At 29.2% G+C, this 25,237-nt stretch overlaps 1 protein-coding gene across 1 annotated transcript in view; it reads right to left on the bottom strand.

The window, feature by feature from the left end:
• The window catches only part of fw (CUB and Sushi multiple domains furrowed), a 109,064-nt gene that overhangs the window by 8,742 nt on the left and 75,085 nt on the right, over window positions 1-25,237 (bottom strand). Inside the window, exons 5-16 of the mRNA XM_016054457.4 lie at window positions 21,959-22,051; window positions 21,749-21,871; window positions 20,624-20,908; window positions 16,769-16,918; window positions 12,770-12,946; window positions 10,454-10,633; window positions 7,815-7,988; window positions 5,958-6,140; window positions 4,240-4,452; window positions 2,238-2,417; window positions 1,775-1,975; window positions 1,434-1,613 (exon numbers count right to left, since the gene is read on the bottom strand). Coding sequence (XP_015909943.3) covers window positions 1,434-1,613; window positions 1,775-1,975; window positions 2,238-2,417; window positions 4,240-4,452; window positions 5,958-6,140; window positions 7,815-7,988; window positions 10,454-10,633; window positions 12,770-12,946; window positions 16,769-16,918; window positions 20,624-20,908; window positions 21,749-21,871; window positions 21,959-22,051 — 2,139 coding nt within the window. The remainder of the gene's footprint in view (window positions 1-1,433; window positions 1,614-1,774; window positions 1,976-2,237; window positions 2,418-4,239; window positions 4,453-5,957; window positions 6,141-7,814; window positions 7,989-10,453; window positions 10,634-12,769; window positions 12,947-16,768; window positions 16,919-20,623; window positions 20,909-21,748; window positions 21,872-21,958; window positions 22,052-25,237) is intronic.

Consider the following 25,237-nt stretch of genomic DNA (forward strand, 5'->3'; position numbering starts at 1 on the left):
TTATTAGTGTTATATATTAATATATATATATATATATATATATATATATATAGGTCATTCTCACAAAAACAGTCATTTTCATGTCCCCAGTATATTTTATGTTTGTTTTACAGCTTACGAAAAAAAAAATTCAGGGAAAGTGTCCTTCAGAATGCAAGCTAACAAAAGAATAAAAATGAAATTATCAATTTTTATTTTTTATTTATTTTAGGTAATTAAAATATACCAATATGTCATTCCCTCACTTGTCCCCACTGCCGATTTAAAAAAAGAAAAAAATTGTTTCAGAAATAAAAATTTTTTTTTTACAAATTCGTGTTTTTTATTTCAGAATACTGAAATATAGAATTCAGAAAATCAATTTTAAATTTAATTTCTAATAAAAATACTAACACAGCACTATTTTAAACTTTGTCCCCAGTGTTTCGCGTCATTCCCTCACAACAATGTTCTTATCACCTGCAATCTTCTTAGAATAAAAATATTTTAATAAAAACTTCAGAAGTTAACAACTGGCATCATAGAACAAAATTGTAATATGTTTCCATCTTCAACTTAAAAAAGCTTTACTGTGGAATAAATTTGAATGAATCAAACCAGGTAAAATTTTTTACATTTGTCATTCCCTCATGTCATTTTTTAGAGTAAAATAAAATACAACTTCATCGAGAAAGTGGATAATTATATGTTGCTTTCTTGTAAGAATATAATTGTATGTGATTGACTTCAGAAATTAATTAGGCCTAACTGTTATTTTTAAATTTTATTGAATTCGTCATTCCCTCACTAGTGTATAAAGTGAGGGAATGACGCTGAAGTGAGGGAATGATTCAAGATGAGTATATTATTAAATTTTTTTTTGTTCAACCGTGCCAGCCAATTTTATTTCCCAAACCTGTAAAAACTATTAAATATTAAGACTAAATTATAATAAATATTAGATATACTTAGTATGTTATCATTTTCAAACTTCAGGTAGATGTAACTTAGATAAAAACATGTATAAAATATCATTCCCTCACTATTAGTGTCATTCCCTCACTTTTTAAATAGTGAAAATAATTAATTTACTTATTAATTAATTTGAAAAATAAATTAAAAAATTAGTAAATTAATTTATTAAATTAATTTATTTATTAAATTAATTAATTAATTATTAATTATTATAAATTAATTAATTATAAATTAATTATTTAAAAAATTAATTTAAATATTAAGTATAATTTATAGGATATATACTTTCTTTATAATGCCATTACATATTTCTATTAATATAAAAAGTTCCAGAGCTTTTTATTCACTTTACTTTTTTGGGATTTTATGAACTGAAAAATGTCAGTTTTCGTGAGAATGACCCATATATACATGTCAATCCTTATAGTTCTTCTACAGAAGAATCCTATTAGAGAAGAATCCAATTTTAGTTTAATTACCTTCACATGACGGTTCAGCGTTACTCCAGGTAGCATTTTCTAAACACAAACGTCTTCTCGGGCCATGAATCTCATAATTAACATCACACACGTATTCAGCCTGACTTCCATAAAAGGTAGTGTTTGATGGGAGTAGCCAATGACCATGAGGAACAGGACGGGGCAAGCCACAATCAATATCTAGTGTTGAGAAATTTAATGAAATTTTCGTTCACCATACAAATTTTTAAAAAAATTACTTTTTTAATTTAAATCTGACACTAGTTAATAAAAAACGAGTGAACTAAAACACAAAACTTGTAAAATAAAATTTAAAGGGGAAAAAATCAAAACACACTTACACATGCATGCCGGGGGCTCAGTGGACCAGTCACCAGAGGCCAAACATGTTCTTAAAGGTTCTCCTTTAACAGGTAAATGTCCTGGTATACATCGGTACTGTACTGTTGAACCTACTCTGAATGAATCGGCAGATGCTCTGTCATTACCTCCATAAACTACAGTGGCATTCTTTGGTACTTCTGGAGGTACACATCGAATTTCTAAATAAAGAGAATAAAGTCGAATGTTTTTAAGCCTTCATATGACTATGATAAGTGTTTATACTAATTCATTAGAATTTAATAAAATAAATTAAAACTAAATAAAATCGTTATATAAAGCTAAGTTTTTATTTTTTAAGTTCATTGGATTACCGGTAAGTCTTCATATAAGCTGGAGAATATAAGGTATCATTCAACAAACCCGTAAATTGTGCCTGAAGTTAATAAGAACTGTTTTTTGATTTATTTCAAATTTTCTCACCTTCACATTTTGGAGCACTCTCGCTCCATTTCCCGTTTTCCATACAAGTCCTGGCTTTTGGTCCAATAATTCGAAATCCTAAATTACAGTTATAAGTAGCCATGCTGGCCAGATGAGTGGTGCCGTTGGCATATTGTACTTCCCCTCTCAAAAGAGGTTGCACACGTCCACAGTCAACATCTAAAACAATTGTTAACGTATAAATTAAAAAATATATATTCTTAAAAAATACGTTATTTAAAAATACATATCAATACATTTATTAAAAATTGCATATTTTATTTTGTTATAAATACGTTATTAAAAAATAAATATTAAAACAATTATTAGAAATACATATTTTATTTTGTAATAAATACGTTATTAAAAAATACACATGCAGTTTATGAATTAAATATTTTTTTGCAATAGAAAAAATACTTCGGATAAATTATAAACTAATCATAAATTATAATAAGTTCTCTAGACAAAAATTAAATAACTGAAAAAGTGAAAGAAAATTATTTTAAAGAAAACATATAAATATAATAAACAATTTCTAAAAATAAAATTTACATATAGTTATGCTTAAATAGATATTCAACTAATTTATACAACATTTTTATATTTGAGATTAATTATTATTTGAAATTATACCTTGCTTTGTGATATAGCTTTGCATTTAATAAAAATTATAATAAATAAAGGATTACCCTCAAAACAACATTAGCCTTGAGATTATAATCAATACATTTAAAAACCAAACTTTTTGACTATTTAATTTTCGATAAGAATAAAAAAACATTTAAAATTACATAAAAATTAAATGAATTATAATGTGAATGTTTTTCAATTATTGCTAAATTCAAAATAAAATTAACAATAATAGATTGAGTTAATTCAAATGACTTTCGTTTTAAATCTATATCATTTATAATGTAATACATCGAGATAGTTCAATCACTTTTTACATTTTTAGTTGCATACATCATCAATGTTCACTCGAAAATCTGATCATTGAATCAATCTTTTGATTTTGTGTTTAGCGCACTGAACACACAAAAGATTTATTAAATCAAACATAAAAGAAAACCTGAAATCTGCCACTTATTATTAATATTTGGGCATGCTTCATTTGTCTATATAACTTTTGTCAGCTCGGTAAAAACATTTAAAATAATAAATTCGAAGCAATTGATCTTATCTTTAAATGTCAAGAAATATAACTCCTTTTTGATGGTGATCATCGTTTCAGATTACGAGGGCTGTTTTATAAGTAAGGGCAGTTTTGCTGTGCGCATTAATAGGTGACACGTGAGTCAAAACGAGTGCTTGCGTCGTGCCCAGGCATTTATTGGGAACAACTGTGCTCAGTTACAGCTGTGTAGGTAACCTATACGGTCACTTTTGTGTCTTTAAAATGTTCAAGTTTAACAAATCGCCAGTCACGTATGATGTACTGTCAGTGATGCGATTTTAGTTGGCAAAAAACCTGTCTCCTGCATACATTCTCCGACAGATTTGTGAAGTTTACGAAGCTTCTTACTGGCACAAGTTTGGCTAAATTTTGCTACTCCATGAAAATGAATCTTCGCAGCTCAATCATGAGCTTTATTGGACTCTTTTGGCTGGGAAATTTTGAACCACCTTCAATACAGCCCAGACCTTGCGCTAAGTGATTTTCATCTCTTTCGATGTTTCAAACATCATTTTGGCGTCAACCAGTACAACGATGAGGTAGACGTGAAAACGATCGTGACTCTTGGTTATAGGAGCAGGCGGCAAGTTACGATGAAGAGGCATTCTAAATTTAGTTGTAAGTTGTGATAAGAAGATAAGTGTTTAAGTAAACTTGCGAACTATTTTGAAAAAAAAAAAGAAACGTTTGTAGAAACAAAACAAAAATTGCTTGATGAAAATTTTCTTTCGCTTGGTTTTTATTTTCAAACTGCCCTTACTTAAAAAACAGCCGTCGTATCTAATTCATTTGCATAAATCTTTTCATCGAATAAAATTATCTTACATATGCAGGTGGGTAGACTTCCTGACCATTTTCCATCAAGGTTACATTTGAGGGTCGTTCCTCCATCTTTGTAGGTGGTGACGTCGTTGGTGGACACAGCGGACAATTTGTAACCCGCCTTGCATCGGAATGGAATCTCAGAATGGACTGTAAACGTTGCATTCTCTGGAATTGATGCGCCTTCTGGAACATCTGGCTTCCCACAATCGATTACTGGAAAAATAATTATTTAAACAAGTCATTTTCTGAATCATTGCCTGATGTCAACATGATGTCAACTGAATCATTGCCTGATACAATTTAAGTCACTACAAAGAAATTTCGCCAAACCGAATTTCTCCCTTTGAAAGAATTTCTAATTGGAATGGTAAACAATATTCAAAGTATTTACCCAATTCACAAGCTTTCCGGGAAATTTTTCTCACTTTCTTCACGTTACATTTTGTGTTGCAGCGAAAAAACTATAGGATTTAAAATTTTGAAATTACAACAGGCTAAAATAATGTACTGAAGCGAAAACGACAGAATGAAAAAATTTAACATCCAACTATTAGTTCGTGAATTATTAAATTTTTTAACTAATAAACTTACCGGGGGAAAATATCAAGTTCGATCGATCTGTAACCTGCTGAAATGCAACTACATAGTAAAGGTTTCAAGTGCTGATAGAACCATTTTTGTTTTCGAGCTTCATGCGAATTTTGTTTCGAAATTCCAAATTGTTCGAAAGTTATTGCAAATTACTTGCAATTGCATCATTATTAAAATAAATTATGATTCACCATAGATAGTGAGCTATAGTTTCTTTTAAATTTCGAGCAATAAAAATCACAGTAGTTAAGCAAAAAATTTCAGTAAAATAAGGTAATATTCTGAATTTTAATGCAGTTTAATTTGAAATGATACTATTGTTTCTAATAAGGAGTGTTGACAAGCATATAGTCGCTTCGATAAATCTCCTAAATATATGCTAGGTCTAGTTAAATGCCACTGCCCGGTACACATTTGCCCGGTATGTTCTACATCAATGTTTTTTAAGGTCAAGAGTCACTGCCTAGTATGCAATTAGCTGCTACTCCGAGCACTGATGTTTCTCCTAATCTATCCTCAGCAGATATTAAAATATATAATAAATATAATAATATCAACGTATAAATTAATATCAAATCGGACATAACAAATATTTCGGACATTCACCGAAGTGACTATGTGATTGTTGACATTCACCGGTGAAAGTCGACATTCTCTTGATTTCTGTCATTCACTGTAACACATATATATTATTTTTTGGTAGAAAAAAACTTTCGCCAATGCTTTCGCCAAAACACAATTTATTTCGCAAATGCACAATCGCATTTAGTGAGATGGCGAATGCTTAGCATGCATAGTATTCATAATTTAGATACATATCGCACCCCGGCAAGAAAAATGACACAAACCAAAAAACAGCAATTTTGAGGTTATGTCAATAAAAAATATGCATGAATGGCCCCTTCAAGCTCAAAAAGTGTCACATCTCTAACCTGCAATTTATCCAGCTGAGGGCAGTTGTGTCAGTTTTGAGTATAATTCAGTAGGTTATCGCATTCTTTAAGTTGGTTTTTCTCAAATGCTGCATTATAGAGTTATGACACTTTTCTTGCCGGGGTGCGATATGTTGAATAAAATATTGATATTACGCATACGTTGATATTATCGTTACAAGATAAATTACATACGTGAGCATGTTGGTTCTCGACCGCTCCATTTTCCAGTCTCAAGACAGGATCTCTGATCATGGCCAGCAATGGTGTAGTTATCGTTGCATTTGTAAGTAACTCTACTCTGATAAGTGGTTAAACCATCGTCTAGAAGTCGATAGGTTCCATTGCCCAAAGATAGTGGTCGTCCACAATCAACATCTAAAAATTGAACATCATTAATCAGCATAAAATCTTAATCATAAGGTAAGTAGTCATTTCATCATGAAATTTCTACAAAAATTTCATCAAGAACCGTTTTGGCTCAGGGGATAGAACGTTTGCTTCCAATGAAGTGGGCCGGGTTCAAATCCCAGCGATGGCTGGTCGATACAAATTCCACACCTGACTCACACCGCCGCAGTTCTGACGTAAAAATACCCTTAGTAGTATATGGATCAGGGGTTCAAGTCCCTTTGTCGCCAGATTAACCGTGGGAGGTTTTCGTGATTTTCCTCTCATATAACGCAAATGTGGGTTAGTTCCATCAAAAAGTTCTCAGCGAAGTCAAATTTTTCCCAATGCTTGATCCAGGAGCTCTCTTGTCTTCTGGATTTGGCTCAAGGCTGCAAAGTTGTTCACTAGTAGTTATAAACCCAAAACATTGAGTCGGCTATTCAACTACGATTATTAAATAATTTCATCGTAAAGTTTATCCACAAAATGTTAGACAAACTGTTGCAGTAATTAAGTAATTGTTGCCAAAAATACTATTTAATAAATAAAATGACATGTTTCAACAAATACGTTTCTCAAATTGGAAGCATAAATGAAGTTTCTAACCTCGATTCATATAAGAAGATGCTTTTTGCAACTCATAGCAAGCTATATGAAATTTTGGCGTGTCTTGAAAAATAATATGCTTCAAATTAACTGCCATCTAAATACACTGCTAATTTGAACCATATTCTATTTCGAATTAATCTACGTCAAACTTGATTAAACAATATTATGCTTCTAAATTAAACGAAATCCGATTTCATTAAACACCTATTAAATTACGGCTAATCTACATAGTATTGTGATGTAGGATTTATGTTGAACGATTTTTTTAGAGTGTTTAAGGAGCCAGGAAAATAAATTTTTATCTTTTTTAATCTAGATGATATTTGTAATAAAATCATATTAAATTTTTGAATTGATACCTGCTCCGAGTGTTACAATGAACAGGCGTCCCCTAAACCACATCCTTGCTTACCTGCGCTTATCAGACAAGATGTGACGGACAATCCTGTGATGTCATTGGACTTTTTTAGGGTGCACGAAATCATGGAACTGATTTAGCTCTGCTGATCTTAGGGATGTGCAGCAATAACAGGTAATTAAATACTATCAATATCCGTGAAAATGTCAATTATACGAAAAAAAATATTTTTCTTTAGGGGGATTGAAATTCTTATTGGTATACAAAAAAAATCAATACAGTCCTAATATAATGTTAAATTTGGAATAACTTTTAATATAGTGATTGAATTTCTGTTTACTTATATGAGTTAAATGTTTTGTACACTTATATGACCTCTATGTTATCTGCGTTTTAAAGTTGTATTGAATTTGCACCGTTGTATGGTTCAAGGTATCAATGCTATGTTTCAATATTAAACTACTTTTTCTTAAAGTGTGCTTTAATAGCAAATTATATAGCAACAAGTATGTTCTTTTTCTAATGAAATGCTAAGATTTATCTTAACTTTCCATCACATTCATAATTCTCCAAAAGTAACGAATCATTAATTATAGAACAATATCAAATCAAATATAATAAAAAATCTTCTTTGTTTTTGTCGAGATTGCCGACTTAAAACTCATTAAATTAACTGGCTTAGTTATTCTTACATTTGCAGATTGGATCTCTTCCGGTCCATTGTCCACCGAGTTGGCATTTTCGGACTTCGTCGCCCACAAGTTTGTGACCCCTGTCACACGTGTACTTGACTTCATCTCCTGCTTTAACTCCGGTCATTTCCATTGTAGCATTCGCTGGAACCTTCAACCTCTGACACCAGTGATCTGCGGGGGAAAAAATTTATGTATATATATATGATTTAAGATCGTTCATTGTTCAATGCGAGAAACCAAAACGGATTTAGATGCTGGTGTTACGCGAAGAAGAAGAAAGCTTGAATTATGGGATAGTTTATATCAATCTGGACTAGTTGATAAACTTAGATTACTGTATGGTCTATCAGATTTATGAATGACTTAGAAATGGATAGGGCATTAGTGTTACGCTAGAGCGATGTTAACAACAAAATCAAAACTTATGAGGAATCAGTAAGGCATATATCAGTAATACTAAAACTGACCATCTTCGATGTACCTTTTCTTAGAAACTACTTATGATATTCCGATACTCTTTGAAATGATATGATACTCTTTGAAATTTTTGGGGGGAGTTTGAAATTATATTATTTGTTTGATATTTTAGCCTATAAACGGGAATACTTTTTGAGCTATGAGATTTTGATCAAGCTTTTTAAAAAAATTAAAAGTTCATAATTTTTTGTAAAATTTTCTGCGAAAAATATATATCAACAGCATGAAAGTGTAAATATTCTGTGAAAAAACTGAAGCAATATCTCGTTTAGATGCTGTGAAAAGGTCAGTTCTAGCATGATTGGTACATGCCCTACTGATCCCGCTTACGAAAAATGCATCACTAAAAGTTTAAGGCAAAAATAGTGACTTGCATGCATTTTCGCAAAAAAAGATGATGTACCAACGAATTAACTAAAATGAAATGAAATGTCTTCTGAATTGGGTTCAAAACTACCCAGTTGAACATTAGTATTATACCAAAAAATTTGGGTCGGTTATTCAATGACGTTTATAAAATAAAATAACTCAAGGCAATTAATTGCTAAGTAAAATTAATGATATCTTAAACAATAAAGAACTTCATACAAAGTGAAAGATAATTACGTCCCTTGCGATTACTTAGCTATAGTTCTGATAATACGATTGTTTCTTTTTCTGTTGGAGGTGAGATGGAAAATTATTAATTTTCAAATTCTTAAATTAATAAATTTTATTTTTATTTATTTATCTTTCATTTTTTACTGGAGGAAGAGGTATGCATCCAAACAATAGAAATTTCGCGAAAAATTACTATTGCTCTGTTCTAAGGTAATGTCATTCCACATCAAGAGAAACTACTCAAGCTTTTACATTTAATATGCTAATATTCTTGACTATTTAATGTTTTATTAATATTTTTTCATAAATTAATTTACATTAACTAGAGATTATAATTATAATTTTATTTATTAAAAAGATTTTATAAAATCTAGTACACATTTAATTTTAAATCAATTTAGGACATAATAAGCAAATAATTTAAGTTATAAAAAAAGAAAAGTTTTAAAAAATTCTAAAGCATTAATAAAACTAAGAGTTCTAATAATTATTTCTCGAATTAAAAGAATATTCAAAAATTATATCCATCAGTGCAATTAAAGACAATTAATTGAAGAAAATTTTAATTTTATAATAAACAAAATCTGAAATTAAGATTGTTTGAACACAAATTGAGAAACTTAACTAAGGAGACAAAATGCATGTAAAATTTGTATGTATTTATTTACCTGCTAATAAGCTTAAATTAATTTATTCAGTAATAAAAATATAATTTCACTTTATTTAAAATATAATTAACATTAATATTTATTATTTTTATCGCTATTAAAAAATTTAGAAAATAAACAATTAAATCAAAAATAATTTAAATTAGAAAAGATTATTATTTTAATTTATTACATTTTTAAAAACACTACTATGTAAAATTGTAAATCAATTGACGAACTTATATTCTTTCATAAACAAATAAATTAAATTATTTGCAAAGGCTAATTTAAAGTTTCACCAGACGAAAATCGAAATGGCATCGGTTCATGAAAAAATGTAAAAGAGTTCTTTATGAATCAAGCTAATAAAAATCTATCTAATACAACAAAATAATTTAAAAACAGAAACTTGTAAACAAATTTCTGTAAAGTTTTTAGATAAACTACTTTTGACTAAAATCTATTACAGTCACTGAACATTTTTAGTATTTCTTTTTTAAGGTTCAAAAGAGTGAGGCAAAAATATTTTTAAACATTCAACTTAATTGGGTATAATATGAAAAAAGCACAACTACTTCCACTTATTAGGAATAACATTTACCTTTTAGTTTAATTAATAAACTGAGTTTTAAATATGTTTACTAAATTCATAAACTACGGTAAAACAACAATATAAATTATTTCCAAAGGAACTAGACTAATACAATTCCAACCTGGCGAGTAGCGACTTATAAACAAGACGCTTCGTTTGATGCTTTTACTTGTTGCTAGAAATCAGGTTCGCAGAAAATGCTGTTTACTAGTTAAATTTAGTAGGAATTACACGATCTGTGACGTAGGCTATAGTATACCCAATTAATAATTTAAATACAGTATGAAATCATTTGTTTTCTAAGGAAGTTGAGCTCTTACATTCACATCTTGGTTCAGTGCCATTCCATTTATCGTCTTCGGCACATCGACGTAGTCCATTTCCAACCAATGTATAATTTTCTTGGCAGACGTATAAAGCAGTCGCATTATACGTCGTTCTACCATCTGGATACGTAACTACTCCGAAGTTTATATTCCGTAAATCTCCACAGTTGACATCTATAAGTGAAAAAAAAAAACATTTAATAAATTTGAAAAAAGAGAGGAAGAGAGAGAGAGGGAGAGGTAAGAAGTCCTGCTACTGTGAAAGTGATTTTTTTTTTTGGATTATCATTTAAAAAAATTAGAAATGGTTATTATTTTAAAACATGAAGTTAAATCTCCTCCTTTGCCTTCCGAAATCTCCACCTTTAACGCATATATAAGATTCGTTTTTGAAAATAAAGTGTAAAAATATCCACGTTTGGGGCCACAAATTTAAAGAAGAAACAATGAAAAACATTATCAAAACCTCATGAATCATAAGGGAGGAAAACAAGTCTAAAAATCCTAGAAAATATTTTTAATTTTTAGAGGAAACTAGGAGGGAGAGCAATTATCAGAAAAACCACCAAGTTTCTTCTGGTCCACAAACTAATATTCCATTCCTCCATAAAAGCAATCACGCAACAGCCCATTGTGTGCCAGGGGGGACGTAGAGGCTTCTCAATTTCGTGAGCAACGCCATGATTGTGGCTAAGTGGTCAGCTTTGCGCATAGTACTGCACCGCCTTTACTTCCCAGTCAAGCTGGTACTCATCGGTCTGCAGCTGGGTGGGCTTCAAACCGCCACTGAGGACCGTCCTACAACCTATCACTTTGACCACCGAGCCATCGCTGTTCACATTCTTCAAAATTAATTTGTAAAATTATGACAACGTTTTTGTTTTTCCCCCCACTAAAATATTAATTTGCAATGCCGGATGCGCATACTGTATGTATACTGTCCCTAATGTGTGCACTTAAATGATTGCCTAAATGTTTTGCAAATGCAGTTTTATACAGTTTAAATAGAAAGATTTTTTGGCACATTTTCCAGTTGAAATATTAAAATTGTGAACATTAAATTAGTTGCGTATTAAATTAGTTTCTTAGCATTAGTAGTTAGTATTTTCAGTTTAACAGTTTTATCTTAATTTTATTTATTTATTTATTTTTATTTTACAATTTTAATTTGTTTAATTTAATAACTTAAAAAATCTTACTCAGGTTTTTAAAAATTATTTGTCTCATTCTGTTCATTTCAATAAAGCAAAAACTTTATTTTTCGTTCAATAATGACTTATAAATACGATATTTCTATGACACTACGCTGGAATGGCACTACTTAGATTAGTAGAAATTAGTTAAATTTAGATTAAAGATCGGCAGCAGTTAACTAGGCAGTTGGACATTTTGTACTACAAGTTTTATTTGCAAAATATGCCATATTTTTTCTATATCATTTTTATTAGTTAAAAAGTAGTTTGAATGAAACAAAATTAAAACAATATATTAACTCAAAAACATTCTTTTCATTTGTTTTACTTTTAAATAAAATATGGATATAATTAAGTTTGTGTTCTTTAAGCCATTAATATAAAACATCACACTTATATTAAATTTTCTAATTAACTCCGGAAGTTAGAAAGCTGCTCCCGATTAAACTAAAACTACCACTCATAAGTTAAAACGCGCCCCAATTCACTCCAATTTGCAAGAATAACATAATAACTTCTCACCTCATTTCACTAAAACACTTAAGTTGAAAAACAATTCAACTACATTATTTTCATTTGTTTTATTTTTGAATAAAATATGGATATAATTAAGTTTGTGTTCTTTAAGTCATTAATATAAAACATCACACTTGTATTAAATTTTCTAATTAACTCCGGAAGTTAGAAAGCTGCTCCCGATTAAACTAAAACTACCAATCAAAAGTTTAAACGCGCCTCAATTCACTCCAATTTGCAAGAATAGCATAATAACTTCTCACCTCAATTCACTAAAACACTTTAGTTGAAAAACAATTCAACTACGTGATTAAATTACTAACCGTAGTCACTTTAAAGCCCAACCCACAACAGATCAGCGTTGTTAAAATATTTTCTCAAAAATTAGACAAATTTCATTTCTACACATAAAAAATTAATTTAACTCTTCAGCTACAGTTTTAGATTTGTAAGAAAAAAATTATCCATCAGCGAGAGGAAAACATTGAAATGATAAACACAGGGTATTTCGCTTTTGGCTGTCGTTTATTCATTGTATCCATCAGTAATTATTCTAGAATAAATTTGAGAAGGAATTAAAAGAATAAATTAAGTCACTCACATTGGCAGGTGGGCGCGGTGCCGCTCCAGAATCCATTGCTCTCGCACCGACGAACTCGATCCCCCACCACCTTGTTGCCCGTGGGGCACTGGTAAGTGACCGATTGACCCAAGCGGAAATCTTTCTCCGAGATAGTTGAGTTTTCCTGTCGGTCTGGGTTACCACAGTTTGATGGTCCTGTAAAGTAAACATTATATCAGCGATTGGAAAAACCACATTTTCTTTGTAGTTAACTACAACTGCCACTACTTTATTACAATTGTAGTTAACTACAACTACGTTTTTTAAATGTAGCAACAACAAACTACTTTCGAAATATAGTTACTACTCTAGTACTTTACTGGAGAGCATAGTTTACGCCAGTAGTCTGAAACTACATTTTGCAACTACAACTACTTTATTACAATTGTAGTTAACTACAACTATTTGTTTGAAATGTAGCGATTACAAACTACTTTCGAAAAGTAGTTACTACTCTACTACTTTTAAAACTACTTTGTAGTTACTACTCTACTACTTTACTGGAGAGCGTAGTTTACACCAGTGGTCGGAAACTATATTTTCTTCATAGTTAACTACAGCTACTTTTATTACAATTGTAATGAACTACAACTACTTTTTTTTTTTAATGTACCGACTACAAACTATTTTCGAAATGCAGTCACTACTTCGCTACATTTAGAAAACAAACTTAACTGGAGAACTTAATTTTCACCAATATTCACAATAATTTTGAATAGAAAATTGGCTTAGTTAAGAATGAGGAGATATTTAGAAGTTTTAATTCATGTTTACATAAAATAGTTTTTTTCGTTGCATGATATGTGGTAAATGCTTCAGCGATTATAAACGCTGAAAGGATCTTTAAGAGACTTAAATTTAATTTTGTTAGCTGGCCTGAAAATGACTTAAAAACCAAAGGGAACTTAAGAGAACTTATTTATATTTATAAAAATCCTTAATAGATAGCAGCACTATCAGCTTTTTAAAGTAGGAATTTTGAATAAAAAAATAACAAGATAATAATAATAATTTTTATTCGAATGTATAACTATTTTGCATCTCGAAATTAATATGATAATATATCTCTTAAAAAAATTAATTAAGAAATCAATTTTACGCACATTAGCGTTTAAAATTCTTTCCGAAAATAAAAATAAACAAAGTTCTAAAAGAACCGATCTGCTTCGAGTTCATTTACCGCTCTGATTGTCTCAATGATTTTTTAAAGAATGCTGATACAATTAGAGTACTCTTTTTAAAGTTTAATTTAATTAATTGGACTCTGACCATAACAGCGAATCGTTTTAAAAAAATAATTGATGTCTCGTTAGAATAATGAGGTAATCTATAAATTACTTTCAGATACCTCATCTAATCTTCTTTTGTTCTGGCTATTCAACAAAATGTGATAGTATTACAAAAGTTTTCTAAGGAAAGAATGCTATTATTTTTACTAGTCATAAAAATAGAGAGCTTTGTAATTTTCTTTTAAAAGTATTGTATTTTATCCTAATGAAGTAGAGAAAAGAAAATCAGTATTCGTATTTTCTGTAAGGTTTGTTTATTATTGTATATTGTTATTCTGCAAGGTTTGTTGGTATTAGTTGGTTTTCTAATTTTGCTATAAAAAATAATAATTTAAATTTTAAAAAAAAATTATTTTAATAAAATACAATCAATCTTTTGTTGCTTAATAAAGTGGAACTTATCAAAACACATTTTTGACTTTGAGCACATTTTGAACTTATCAAAACACACACCTACACCAATAAATTTAAAGATATGCGTAATTTTAACATTTTTGAATAACTCCGGATTTTAGTTTCATAAAAAAAACTAGAAAAAAGTACCTTTTTGGAAAATAGTTGAAAATTTTCGAAATCATTTTCGGTTTATCAATTTTTAACTTTTATTTTTGAATTAAACTATAGCAAAAGAAAATAATTACGGAATAAAATGTTACAAAATGATCACGGCGTTAGTATAAATATTTATTTTTTCTTTCTTGAATAATATCAATTGTCTCATAAATAGAAGTAGATAACGTAAAATAAATTAATGTTAATAGTAACTTTTAAAAAATACTTTAAATTTTTAAAAATTTCAGATGAAATTACGCCGATTGAAATATAAAATGTATGTAATTTTCAATGTATCTAATATAATATTGTAAAAATATAGAAAAATGAATGCTATAAAAATTAATGATGGAACATTACAAATATTATTTAATTCTATAGAAATAGTTAATTATTTATTACAAAAAAATCATTAAAAAGTGAGTATTATTTAGCAGTCTTAAGTATCCTTTAACCATTTCAGGGTGGTGAGATAAAAACTGTCCCACTTTACTTCGACAAAATTATATAGTAAAACAAAAATAGTTTTTATCCTTTAAACAGCAGGATAATCAAAGCATATCGTTTCTCCATACAGTGACAGTTATTTTTCCTTGACTAAATTTTTTGTTGAAATTTTTTTGCCTCGCGGTGAGTTAATGCTAGAAATTAAACAGGGCCACTCGTTTCTAATGTATGACTTGATTGTTTTTTGTTTTTCAGCACAGCTGAAAAAGAGGGCTGTGTTTTGAAGGCATTGCAGTCCCATGAAATGATGTTTTTTGCAAATAATACGGTATTTTCAAAACTGATATGAATTTCAAATAGTTATTTATGACCGTTAGGTGAAGTTTATCTTATCTTTAGCCATTATTCTGAAAATAAATGGCGTAAAAAATCAATATGAAAAAAAGCTACAGTTTTGAGAAAATGAAAAGCATTTGTGGTCTAATTTTTTAACATTTAGATATTTACTCCAATGCTGCATTATGTTAGACCTTAAAAAATTTTCAAAAATTGGGAATAAGGCATTAATTTTGAAAATTTTGCTCTAGGTGGAAATAACTCTCCAAATTGGGAATTTTTTAAAATGTTTATTAACCTTTAAAATATTTTAATTATTTATCTGTTCTAAAATCCTTAGAATTCTTCACAGCAAGATTGCATATGCAGTTTAAAATTATAGCTTTTTTTCAAGTGTAAAGCACTTAAACTGTAGATTTTTTTTATTTTCCTTAGCGAAAGAGATTCGAAAAACCATGTTAAGGCTGTTTTTCGAAGCTCTGTCACCAAGGAAAATATAAAATAAAAAAAAGCTTTAGTTTAAGTGCCTTACACTTGAATCAGTGTGACGATTTTAAACAATATGTATAATCTTGCCATGAAGAATTATCTGTGCCTTAGAGCACACCAATAACTTAAATATTTTAAAATGTATTGAAATTACTCAAAAATCAAATTTCAAAAATCGACAATTTGGAGACATTTTTCTACCAAGATGTAAATTATCAAAATCACTGCCCTATTCTCAATTTTTGCGAATTTTCTGAGCCCAAACAAATTTTTAATATTGCAGCATTGGAGTACGCTGGTAAATATTAAAAAATTAGACCACAAACGCTTTTGATTTTCACGAAACTGTGGCTTTTCTCCATATTGGTGTTTTGCGCCATCTTTAAAATAAGCATAGAAAGCGCTGACTTTAGATGAACTAAACTTGACATAGCAGTCATGAGTAACAGTTGCAAACTCACAGCAGTTATAAAAATAGTATATTATTCGCAAAAAAGCATTATTTCGTATTGCGACAGAGCCTTCGAAAGACAGCTTTAAACTATTTTAAATATTTGTCTGTTCTAAAACCCAGATGATTCTTCACATCAAGAGAGCACACACAGTTGAAAATTATAGCTTTTGTTCCAGTGCAAGGTACTTAAACTGTGGCTTGTTTGTTTTCCTTGGGGAAAGAGCTTCGACCTTGTTCATGTTCAGACCATGCTAAGTGAATCTCCCGAGCAATTTCAGAGTCAAATCAAATGCTCAAGAGAATGATTTAGATTATTTCGATTTGCATTAATGTTCTTCCAATTAATGAATTTATGTTATTCTATTTTGCTTTTAAAAGGAAAAAGAAAAGAAAAAGAGAATAATAACTCACGGTATTGGCAAACCCATGGAAGGTAATCAAGATCGCAAGTCACATCGTTCCACAGCCATTTTCGACCACCATCCAAAACGATGCAATTTTGTTGGCCATTATAGTTATTTGGTTGATCTTCTGCCCATAAAAACTGCTGCACACTGCTTCCTAAAATAACACAAGAATATGGCGTGATTAAAAGTCCCTAATTTTTCAATTTAAAATGAAAATATAAACCTAAACAAATAAAAGATACAAAGAAAATAAAAAAATAATACAAAGAAAATAAATAATTCCTTCTCGCTCCTTCACCCGTTGCTTCTCAATAATTCTTATTTCTTGACTGCAAACACATTTTTACATAAAAATTTAAAATTATCTAAATAAAATAACCCATAAAGTTTTATACAGTTGGACCTCGTTATAGTGAACTTCCTGTAGTCCTAGCACTAAGTCCACTATGAACAAAAGTTCTCTATATCCGAAATCTTTGCAGCAGTATTTTTGGTACAAAAATTTACTTTATAATTTATTAGAAAAGGAAAAATGTGGAGTTTCTCTACTATGAAGTTTCCTTATAGAGAATTTCCTTTTTAACGGAAATTTTAATGTTAAAAACATTACAAATATTTACCATATAACGAAGTGATTGACTACTAATTAGAAATTTTTTAATTGTCTATTTTTTAAATTTTCATTTTTTCTGGAATTCTTTAGTTGTTCATCTTTTCCATTTCCTTTACTTTTGAGAAAAATTGAGAGGGAATTTCCGCGCTAACGAGTCACCCTTATATGTGTCTGTTTTCGGAACTACTCGAATTATTTATTCCAACGACTTTACTACATTATAATGTGCATTACTTCGTTTTTAATTAAAAATCATAAGTAGTATATACTTTTGTGCTTATTACATTGCCTAAAAATTTTGTTAGATTTATCTAAATAGCTGAGGGGGGGGAAAGAATATGTGTTCACTGTAAATTAACTACCAATATATTATCTTTTCACTATAAGTGCATGAAAGAATAATAGTTAAATAGCACTTTAAACGGGATCACTTGAAAATGTTCACCACGATCGAGCGTTTATTAATTACCGGGTTCATTATAGCGAGGTTAGACTGTAGTATAGACATAGAATTAGTTCCACTAATTTAGCTTTCGATTCAATGGAAATAAAATGTAAATCAAAAAATTTTGCTCGGTTAACAGTGCAGCTTCATCCATATACTTGTTTTTTAAACTCTTATAGAATTTTCGGTTATGATAAGAACTCGCCCATTTTTCACCAAAGAAATTATTTAGCAATTGTAAGAAAATTTAATTCTTAATACTGATTTAGGATTGTGAATATTTATTTTGTATTTATCATTTTAATCGCATGCATTGAATGAACACAGTTTAGCATAACATTTAATTCAAAAGCAAATATAGCTAATCAAAAAGGAAGTATAACTTATTTATTGTTTCATAATTGTAAATAGTTAACTAAATATATTAATCATAAAATGTTACTTAATACGGTAATAGTATGCAATTTTTAATATTATAATAAATAATAAATATTATTTATTTTAATTACAATCAAAATCGAAAAGTAGTAATATGAGAGATTAATTTTAATGAATAGTTCACAAATAAATACAGCTCTAACTTTTATTCGTTTCATGTTGTTATGGACTGTTAAAGATATCTCCATTTTCTTTGTATCTTAAAATCATATTCAATTAAAATTCACGAAACTATAAAAACTGCCTATAGGCTTTCATATATAGTTAGATATGTTGCAAGTTAAGCAAATTATATCAAGTAACAATATTTTTGCTTGGTCTGTTAATTCTAAACCAGATGCTATTTACTTCTTTCTCTAAATATAGATTATTAGCTTGAAAAGAAAATCTGGGATGTTTATATATAGACTTATAAAATTGTTACTTTCTTTTTAGAACAATTGAGAAAGAAAACTTCTTGCGAATGAGATGACCTTTCAATAATAGAATAAGATGATCGAGGATTACTTCTTGGAAAATATTTATATCTCCATAATCAGATTCACGCAACACTGACCAAATCTGATTTTCATTTCATTTCGAAGAAACTTCTGTTTGCAAATAATATTTAATATAATAGAATTATAAATCTTTGAACTTTCATTATACATAGTTTTTGAGCATAGCAGAGAAGTGATTTTATTATAAATTGAACTACGGAGAAAAGCCTTTATCATTAAATTATCTCATACTTTAATTATTTAAATAATCTCAAAATAAGATAATTATTTATCGCAGATAATAAATCTGTGATTCTTCTGCATCACTGAACTTAAAATAATGTATTTTCTTCATATTATTATTATTAGACACCTTAAATGGGCAACTGGTATTGACTTTCATTTAAGCTTTCCTACGTTGATAATTGTATGTTTTGTATTTTTTTTTCATGAAATTTGGAAGTCTTACTTCGCCTTTTTGGCCATTTTTCTATGAGACAATTCTTTAGTAACCATTCTTTCCACAATACTTTTGTGCATTTATTTGCTTTCAAAGCCCTAATGCTCTCTTCTCTATTCATTCTTCTAAAATACTATCATATTTTACGCTTAGTACTAAAAGTTTATATGCGTTGCATTATTACCCAGCTATTACAGCAGATGAACACTATTTGGTGGAATTATTGCAACAAAAACATTGTGTACTAAATAAATTAACAGTTAAAGTTAACTTCAACACTAAAAATCAATAAGTACTTACTTTTATTACTGTTGGATAACTGTGTTTCATGGTTCACAATTCTCATTTATTTTAATTTAAAAGAGGTAGTCTATTTATTTTTAGTAGAAAATATGATGCATAGTTTTCGTCCTTAAAGTTGGTAATAAATATTTATGACTAAAATACTCTCTCTTTTAATTTATTCTTTAAAAAAAAATCAGCATTGGGCTGCGTCAAAATCAAAATTGAATAATCTAATTAAAATAGGTGGACGTTTAGTTTGATCAACAAGTATGATACATGGCCAAGGTAAAATCCAGTATTTGAGATTGATATATTGATCCAGTAATCTGATTTTGGACTAAATTTTCGAAATTGAGTTTTTTATAAATTTAGAATTCCTGTACTCTTAAATTTCTGAAAATACTTTACTCTTGCCTGTACTATATTTACTAAGTTATAGCAGTTTTTGTGTAAGATGACAACACTGGATAGACTAATGATTCTAAGTGTGTAAATGCGTTTATCACAAAATCAGATTTTTTCACATTTTAGACCACTTTACACCCTTATCTCATGTTTTTAAAATCTACATTTTTTTATGAGTATTTATGATTATAGCACAAATATTTTGAGCTGTGGACTAGAGAAAGAGGCAGAATTTCATTTTTCATGATTGTGTTTTCGCAGAAACAAGTGTGGAGATTTTTAAAAATTTGCTTTTTTTACTACATTGATCCCTAACTCAGTATATGCACTTACATTTAAGTTAATAGCTCAAAACTTGGTTGATAGCCTTCTAAACAAAATCCTAGACGGATTTTTTGTTTTAGTGGATAGGAATTTTTTTACTGTGTTTTGCGTGTATGAAAAAAATGCTTTACTTTTTTTTTTACAAAAAAATGACCACTTGAAGTAAATAATAGTTATAATTGTTTTGCTAGTTTTTTAAGTTTTTACACATGTTAAAACAAACAAACTATTTTTTTTTAAATTTATATTATTATTTAGAAAAAAAAGTCGAAACTAGTTGGATACCTTAAGTCGGTAGATTTAATTCCTTGTGTCTTTTGCATAATAGTAAAGCAGATCAGTTCAAAATTATAAAAACCTTGAAATAAAACAATTTTTAAAGTTTCAATGACTTCAAAAATTTTACTCACCATCAACCCAGTGCCACGTTTTGGCTCGCAGCCCTTGATCTCGCTGTGCTCCAAGCCACACTAACTTAGACTTAAGGGAATCTTTTCTTCTCTCGAGTTCAGAAGCTATGAAATGATGGGAAAGATCGCGATCTCCGTGCAACATCAGACCTCCTCGTGCTCGACAGTATTCTTCTGCAGTATCGTATGATCCACCTTTCTGTACTTGGAATTCGTAGCAAGTTCGACTGAATGTAGTAAGCTCTAAAGGTTCCAGCTGATTGCCACAACGACCAGAGGAGATTTCTGGAAACAGAATTGAAATATTGCTTTGAGATTTATAAAAATTCAGATTTATGTTTTTAGAATGAAATCACAAAAACCATTAAATGTAAGGCTTCTCAAGGTAGATAATGTAGAAATAAGCTGGATTTAAATTACAGTCAAAGATTTGGAATCAATCAACTAATTCATGGAAACCAAAATTTGAGATCATGTGTACCATCGCCAATAGCCCATTAGGGTCATCTCGACGATAGCAACCATTTCAAAGAAAAATAGTTTATATTGTACTTTATTTTATATTATTTATTGAGTACAATATTATGCAATTAACTTAAATTCAGCAAATCCATTCAGCAAGATATTTCAACTTCATAAATTTCAAATTGCATCTTACTAACTGCATATGTTATAAATCATTAAGCTTTTAAAAAAGTTGGTGCTCGCTGTATAGTAATATCGTTCAAAATTGTCGCAATCTTAGTAATGAGTTCAGTTAAATTACTGTAATTTACATTTGATTGCACGATTATATGACTCCCAATAAAATAAAATAAATATAAAAACATAATTCAGTGTAACAATATTTTACAATTACAGCAAATTTAATAGATATAACGATTTAAAGTATTGATTTATGATGAACTGGAACAGAATTTATAAAAAGGCAATTCTATAAGATTTAAACTTTTGTAATTTTTACAATATTTTATTCTGTAAAACTTCAAAAAATCAGAAGTCTAAAAAGTAATAAATCGAACAGGTTGCCAAATCGGTACAACTTCGAGTAACCTAAAATCATACTTGTTCGATTGAAAAGAGTAGGCAAAGAATTTTATTACGAAAATTTATAATTCCCCTTACCTTGAGTTGTAAAGACCATTACTTCACAAACAGTAAGAGAACCTTGTATTCCCACCATTTGTACATAAACATATCGACCTACGATAGGGTAGGCGCAGTCAAAATCTTTCGTCACTCCATCATCTGAAATTAGAATAAATTAAAAAAACTTTGTAAGTAATAGCCATCATGACTATTAAGTTTTTTAAGTGGATAATAAGCTGAATATACCTAATGTTTTGGGGTACCAAGCACATAATCTATTTCCCTGGACAGTTGAGCTATTACCAACTCTGATTTCAAGATCTTGAAGAGGTTGATGTCCTGAAACAAAAATTTAATATTTTTAGGTTTTATTCAACAAAGACGTGTTACACAGAGAGTGTTTGAAAAACTAAGCTTTGAAGTTCTGATGGAGCACTCTCTTATTTTGGTTTATGAACTTAGAATGACTTTCATAATACAAATCAGACTTTTAATATTATATTGAATATCAGATTACATTTTAAAGGTCTCTGCTAGATGAAAAAAATTATAAAAACTTAAAAAAGTTTTCCAGAAAAAAAATTAAGCAAGTTCTACAGCATTTTTCTGAGTTTTTCTGAAAATATTGAATTTAATACCAGCAATCCTTATACAAAAAAAATGTATGCATAAATCTATTTATGGAAAGAAGTCTGTTATTACCCACCAACCAAGACACATTTGAAAGGTGTGACAAAATCTGGAAGCAATGAAATTTCAATTTTTAAAATCTAGTTAATTAAACACTCAGCCCAAAAAAACTGCTTAAAGCTGCTTTCATCTTATTAAGTATTCGTTAAACTAACTGGTGCAGCATACTTGCATATACAGTAATATGCAACATACTTTATTTATTATATTATATACATACTTTCCTATTCGTCTTACATTTACGTGTTATTTACATTATAATTGAAGAAAAAATTTTATTGATTGGTTTTCATGCACGGAGTACAAAAATTCTGATAAAATTACCGAATTGCATGGTAATGACGTTTCTAAAAAAACATATTTATGATAAATAAGACCAAAATATACGGTTTCCGTTCATATGGTGGCAGTTCATACAGTATTTTTCCGTTCATATGGTATCGGTTTACCGAAAACTCTGCTTTTCAAAATTATACTTCCCACACATTTAATCAAAAACACGAAACTGAAAAGTGAATTTAGCCAAATAAATGGTTTTTATGCCATGTTCTAAGCTATCATTACCAGCTTTTATCATTTATTATAAGACTATATTATATAGTTAATTTTACCAAAATCATTACCAGTGCCTTTGATAAAAATTACCGAGTTTTTTTCTTTTTTTTTCTTTTGTGTTCTCAGAGAGATAGAAATACTGTCAATTTTGCCATGTTCTGGTAGTTTTAACCATACTTTTTTTTTCTCAGTTTAACACAACAGTTTTGCAACATTTGTACTTTCCCCTTAATTCATAATAAACTTTCCATAAAGTAAAACCTGAGATGAAGATAGTATTAACACAACCCATTAAAATGTTAGTATTAAACAAAATGACCAAAAAAACTTAAGAAATCCTTTATTTCTGATCAAAGAAATAGTTTAAAAAAATAATAAATGCTCCATATAATAATGAGACATTTAAATTACATTTAGGCTGGAATGATGGTCGGTTAACCAAGCACGCAAAACAACTCGTTATCATTGAAAACGGAAATATTTCTTCAGTAGCGATGAGGAATGAGACAAGTGAAAAGCTGATTTTGTCTATAATCTTATTTCACGTGTCAAACACGTCAACCGAAAGCACCTTCGTGTTATAATAATCGATGTGCCGAAATTGCGCTTAAAGCACGTACTAAACAAGAAATAAACAAAATGTAATTATTTCTTAAGCGTTGTGAGAGAATCTGGCTGAGAGTAATTTGAAAAAAAGGACTTTTATCAGGCCAGAAGTTTCATCAGTTTTATGTCACGTAACTTAAGATATACTAAAAGTATAAGAGGCATTCGTCCATACTCCATGAAACATTGTCAGTATAGTCACAAAAATGGTAAGCCATCAGAAAAGTCGTCATAACTTTAAACCATAATATCAAGTAAATTTGCTTCAAATTTTATAAGGTAATAAATTAAACAGAGTTTCAGCCCAAGTGTCATTTAATTAAGTTTAAGCAGCTTAATTTAACACGATAATATGGTCAAATTTGACACCATGCACTGTTAGAATTTTCATTCTGAAATTACGGTAAAATAACCAGCAGCAACCTGTCTATTCGATTAACCATAAGTCTATGTTTAAGAACACTTTTTTTACCTTTACGGCTTTAAAACCGTTTACAACTGGAATGGTTAAAATATCGTGAATATAAAAATATATGGTTTTGTGACCATTTTACAACCGATATAGTTTCTAAACCATAAAAATAGAGCTTGGATGGACATTGGCTCTCTGTGGGTGTTGCGCGATTTGTACGAGTGTCGTATTCTAATAATCCAGGATCACCGATTGAAAAGTACAGAACACTGGAAACTCTTCAAGTATTGAAGGAATGGAAGAAGTATTGTAGTATCAAGGCTGGAATTCATACCCCTGGTCAGTGCAACATAAGATTGACCGATCAGCTCTCTCAGCTATAGTATGTACCCAGTTGCACGGAACAAAATGGATTCATATGGTCGGCTTAGTTGACGCGGATAGAATTCTAGTTGTTAAACCATATTAAGTAAAAACACTTAATCGTTTTAATATAGCTCTTTTTATGATTATTTGACAGTTTTGGTTGAAGATAACAATTAAATAAATTACTATTTAGCATTTTTTGCCGAGAAATTTCTAACAGTGAAGATAGCAGTCAGTTTGAACGATATTATGGTTTTACGCGATTCAAAGTTTCTAACAGTATCATTTTTATGGTTCTTTGTTTTAAATTCCAATTTAAAGTATTTACGTAAGCTAAATTACGAACTTTTTAATGAAAATATTTCATAAATTTTAATTTATGAATTATTAATTTATGAAATATTGATTAATAAATTTTTTTTAAGTAAAAATTACAATTTTTGTCAAAAAATTTTAATTTTTGAAAATGGAATCTTCTTGTATTATTTCAAGAACAAATTTAAAAGTTATCTTACGATTCAAAGATAATCTCTATAAAACAATATCAATACAAAATTTTTAAAAAATGCTTTTAATACTTAATGGAAAAATGATTCGTTTCGTCTCGTTTTAAAGAAACATGAATATTTAGGTATTTTACTCTGTTAGAACTCAAACAATGACAATTTTCTTCACTTCGCTGTAAAAGTTGAGGTTAAAATTGTCTCAAATAATGCTTTTGCGCTATTTCCCTTTTCTAGGTTCAACAATATGGGTTCTAGAGTCACACATAATAAAACAATCAAACTCATTAATAAGATAAAAACATAAATTATATCAATACTTATCTTACTAAACTGTTTTAAATTATAATAATAATAATAATAAAACTAACTAGTCGGGTCAGTTAGTTAATT

This window comes from Parasteatoda tepidariorum, chromosome 1 (genome assembly GCF_982258835.1).
Source record: "Parasteatoda tepidariorum strain Cologne lab strain chromosome 1, Ptep-v5.0, whole genome shotgun sequence".
In the NCBI taxonomy this organism is placed as follows: Eukaryota; Metazoa; Arthropoda; class Arachnida; order Araneae; family Theridiidae; genus Parasteatoda; species Parasteatoda tepidariorum.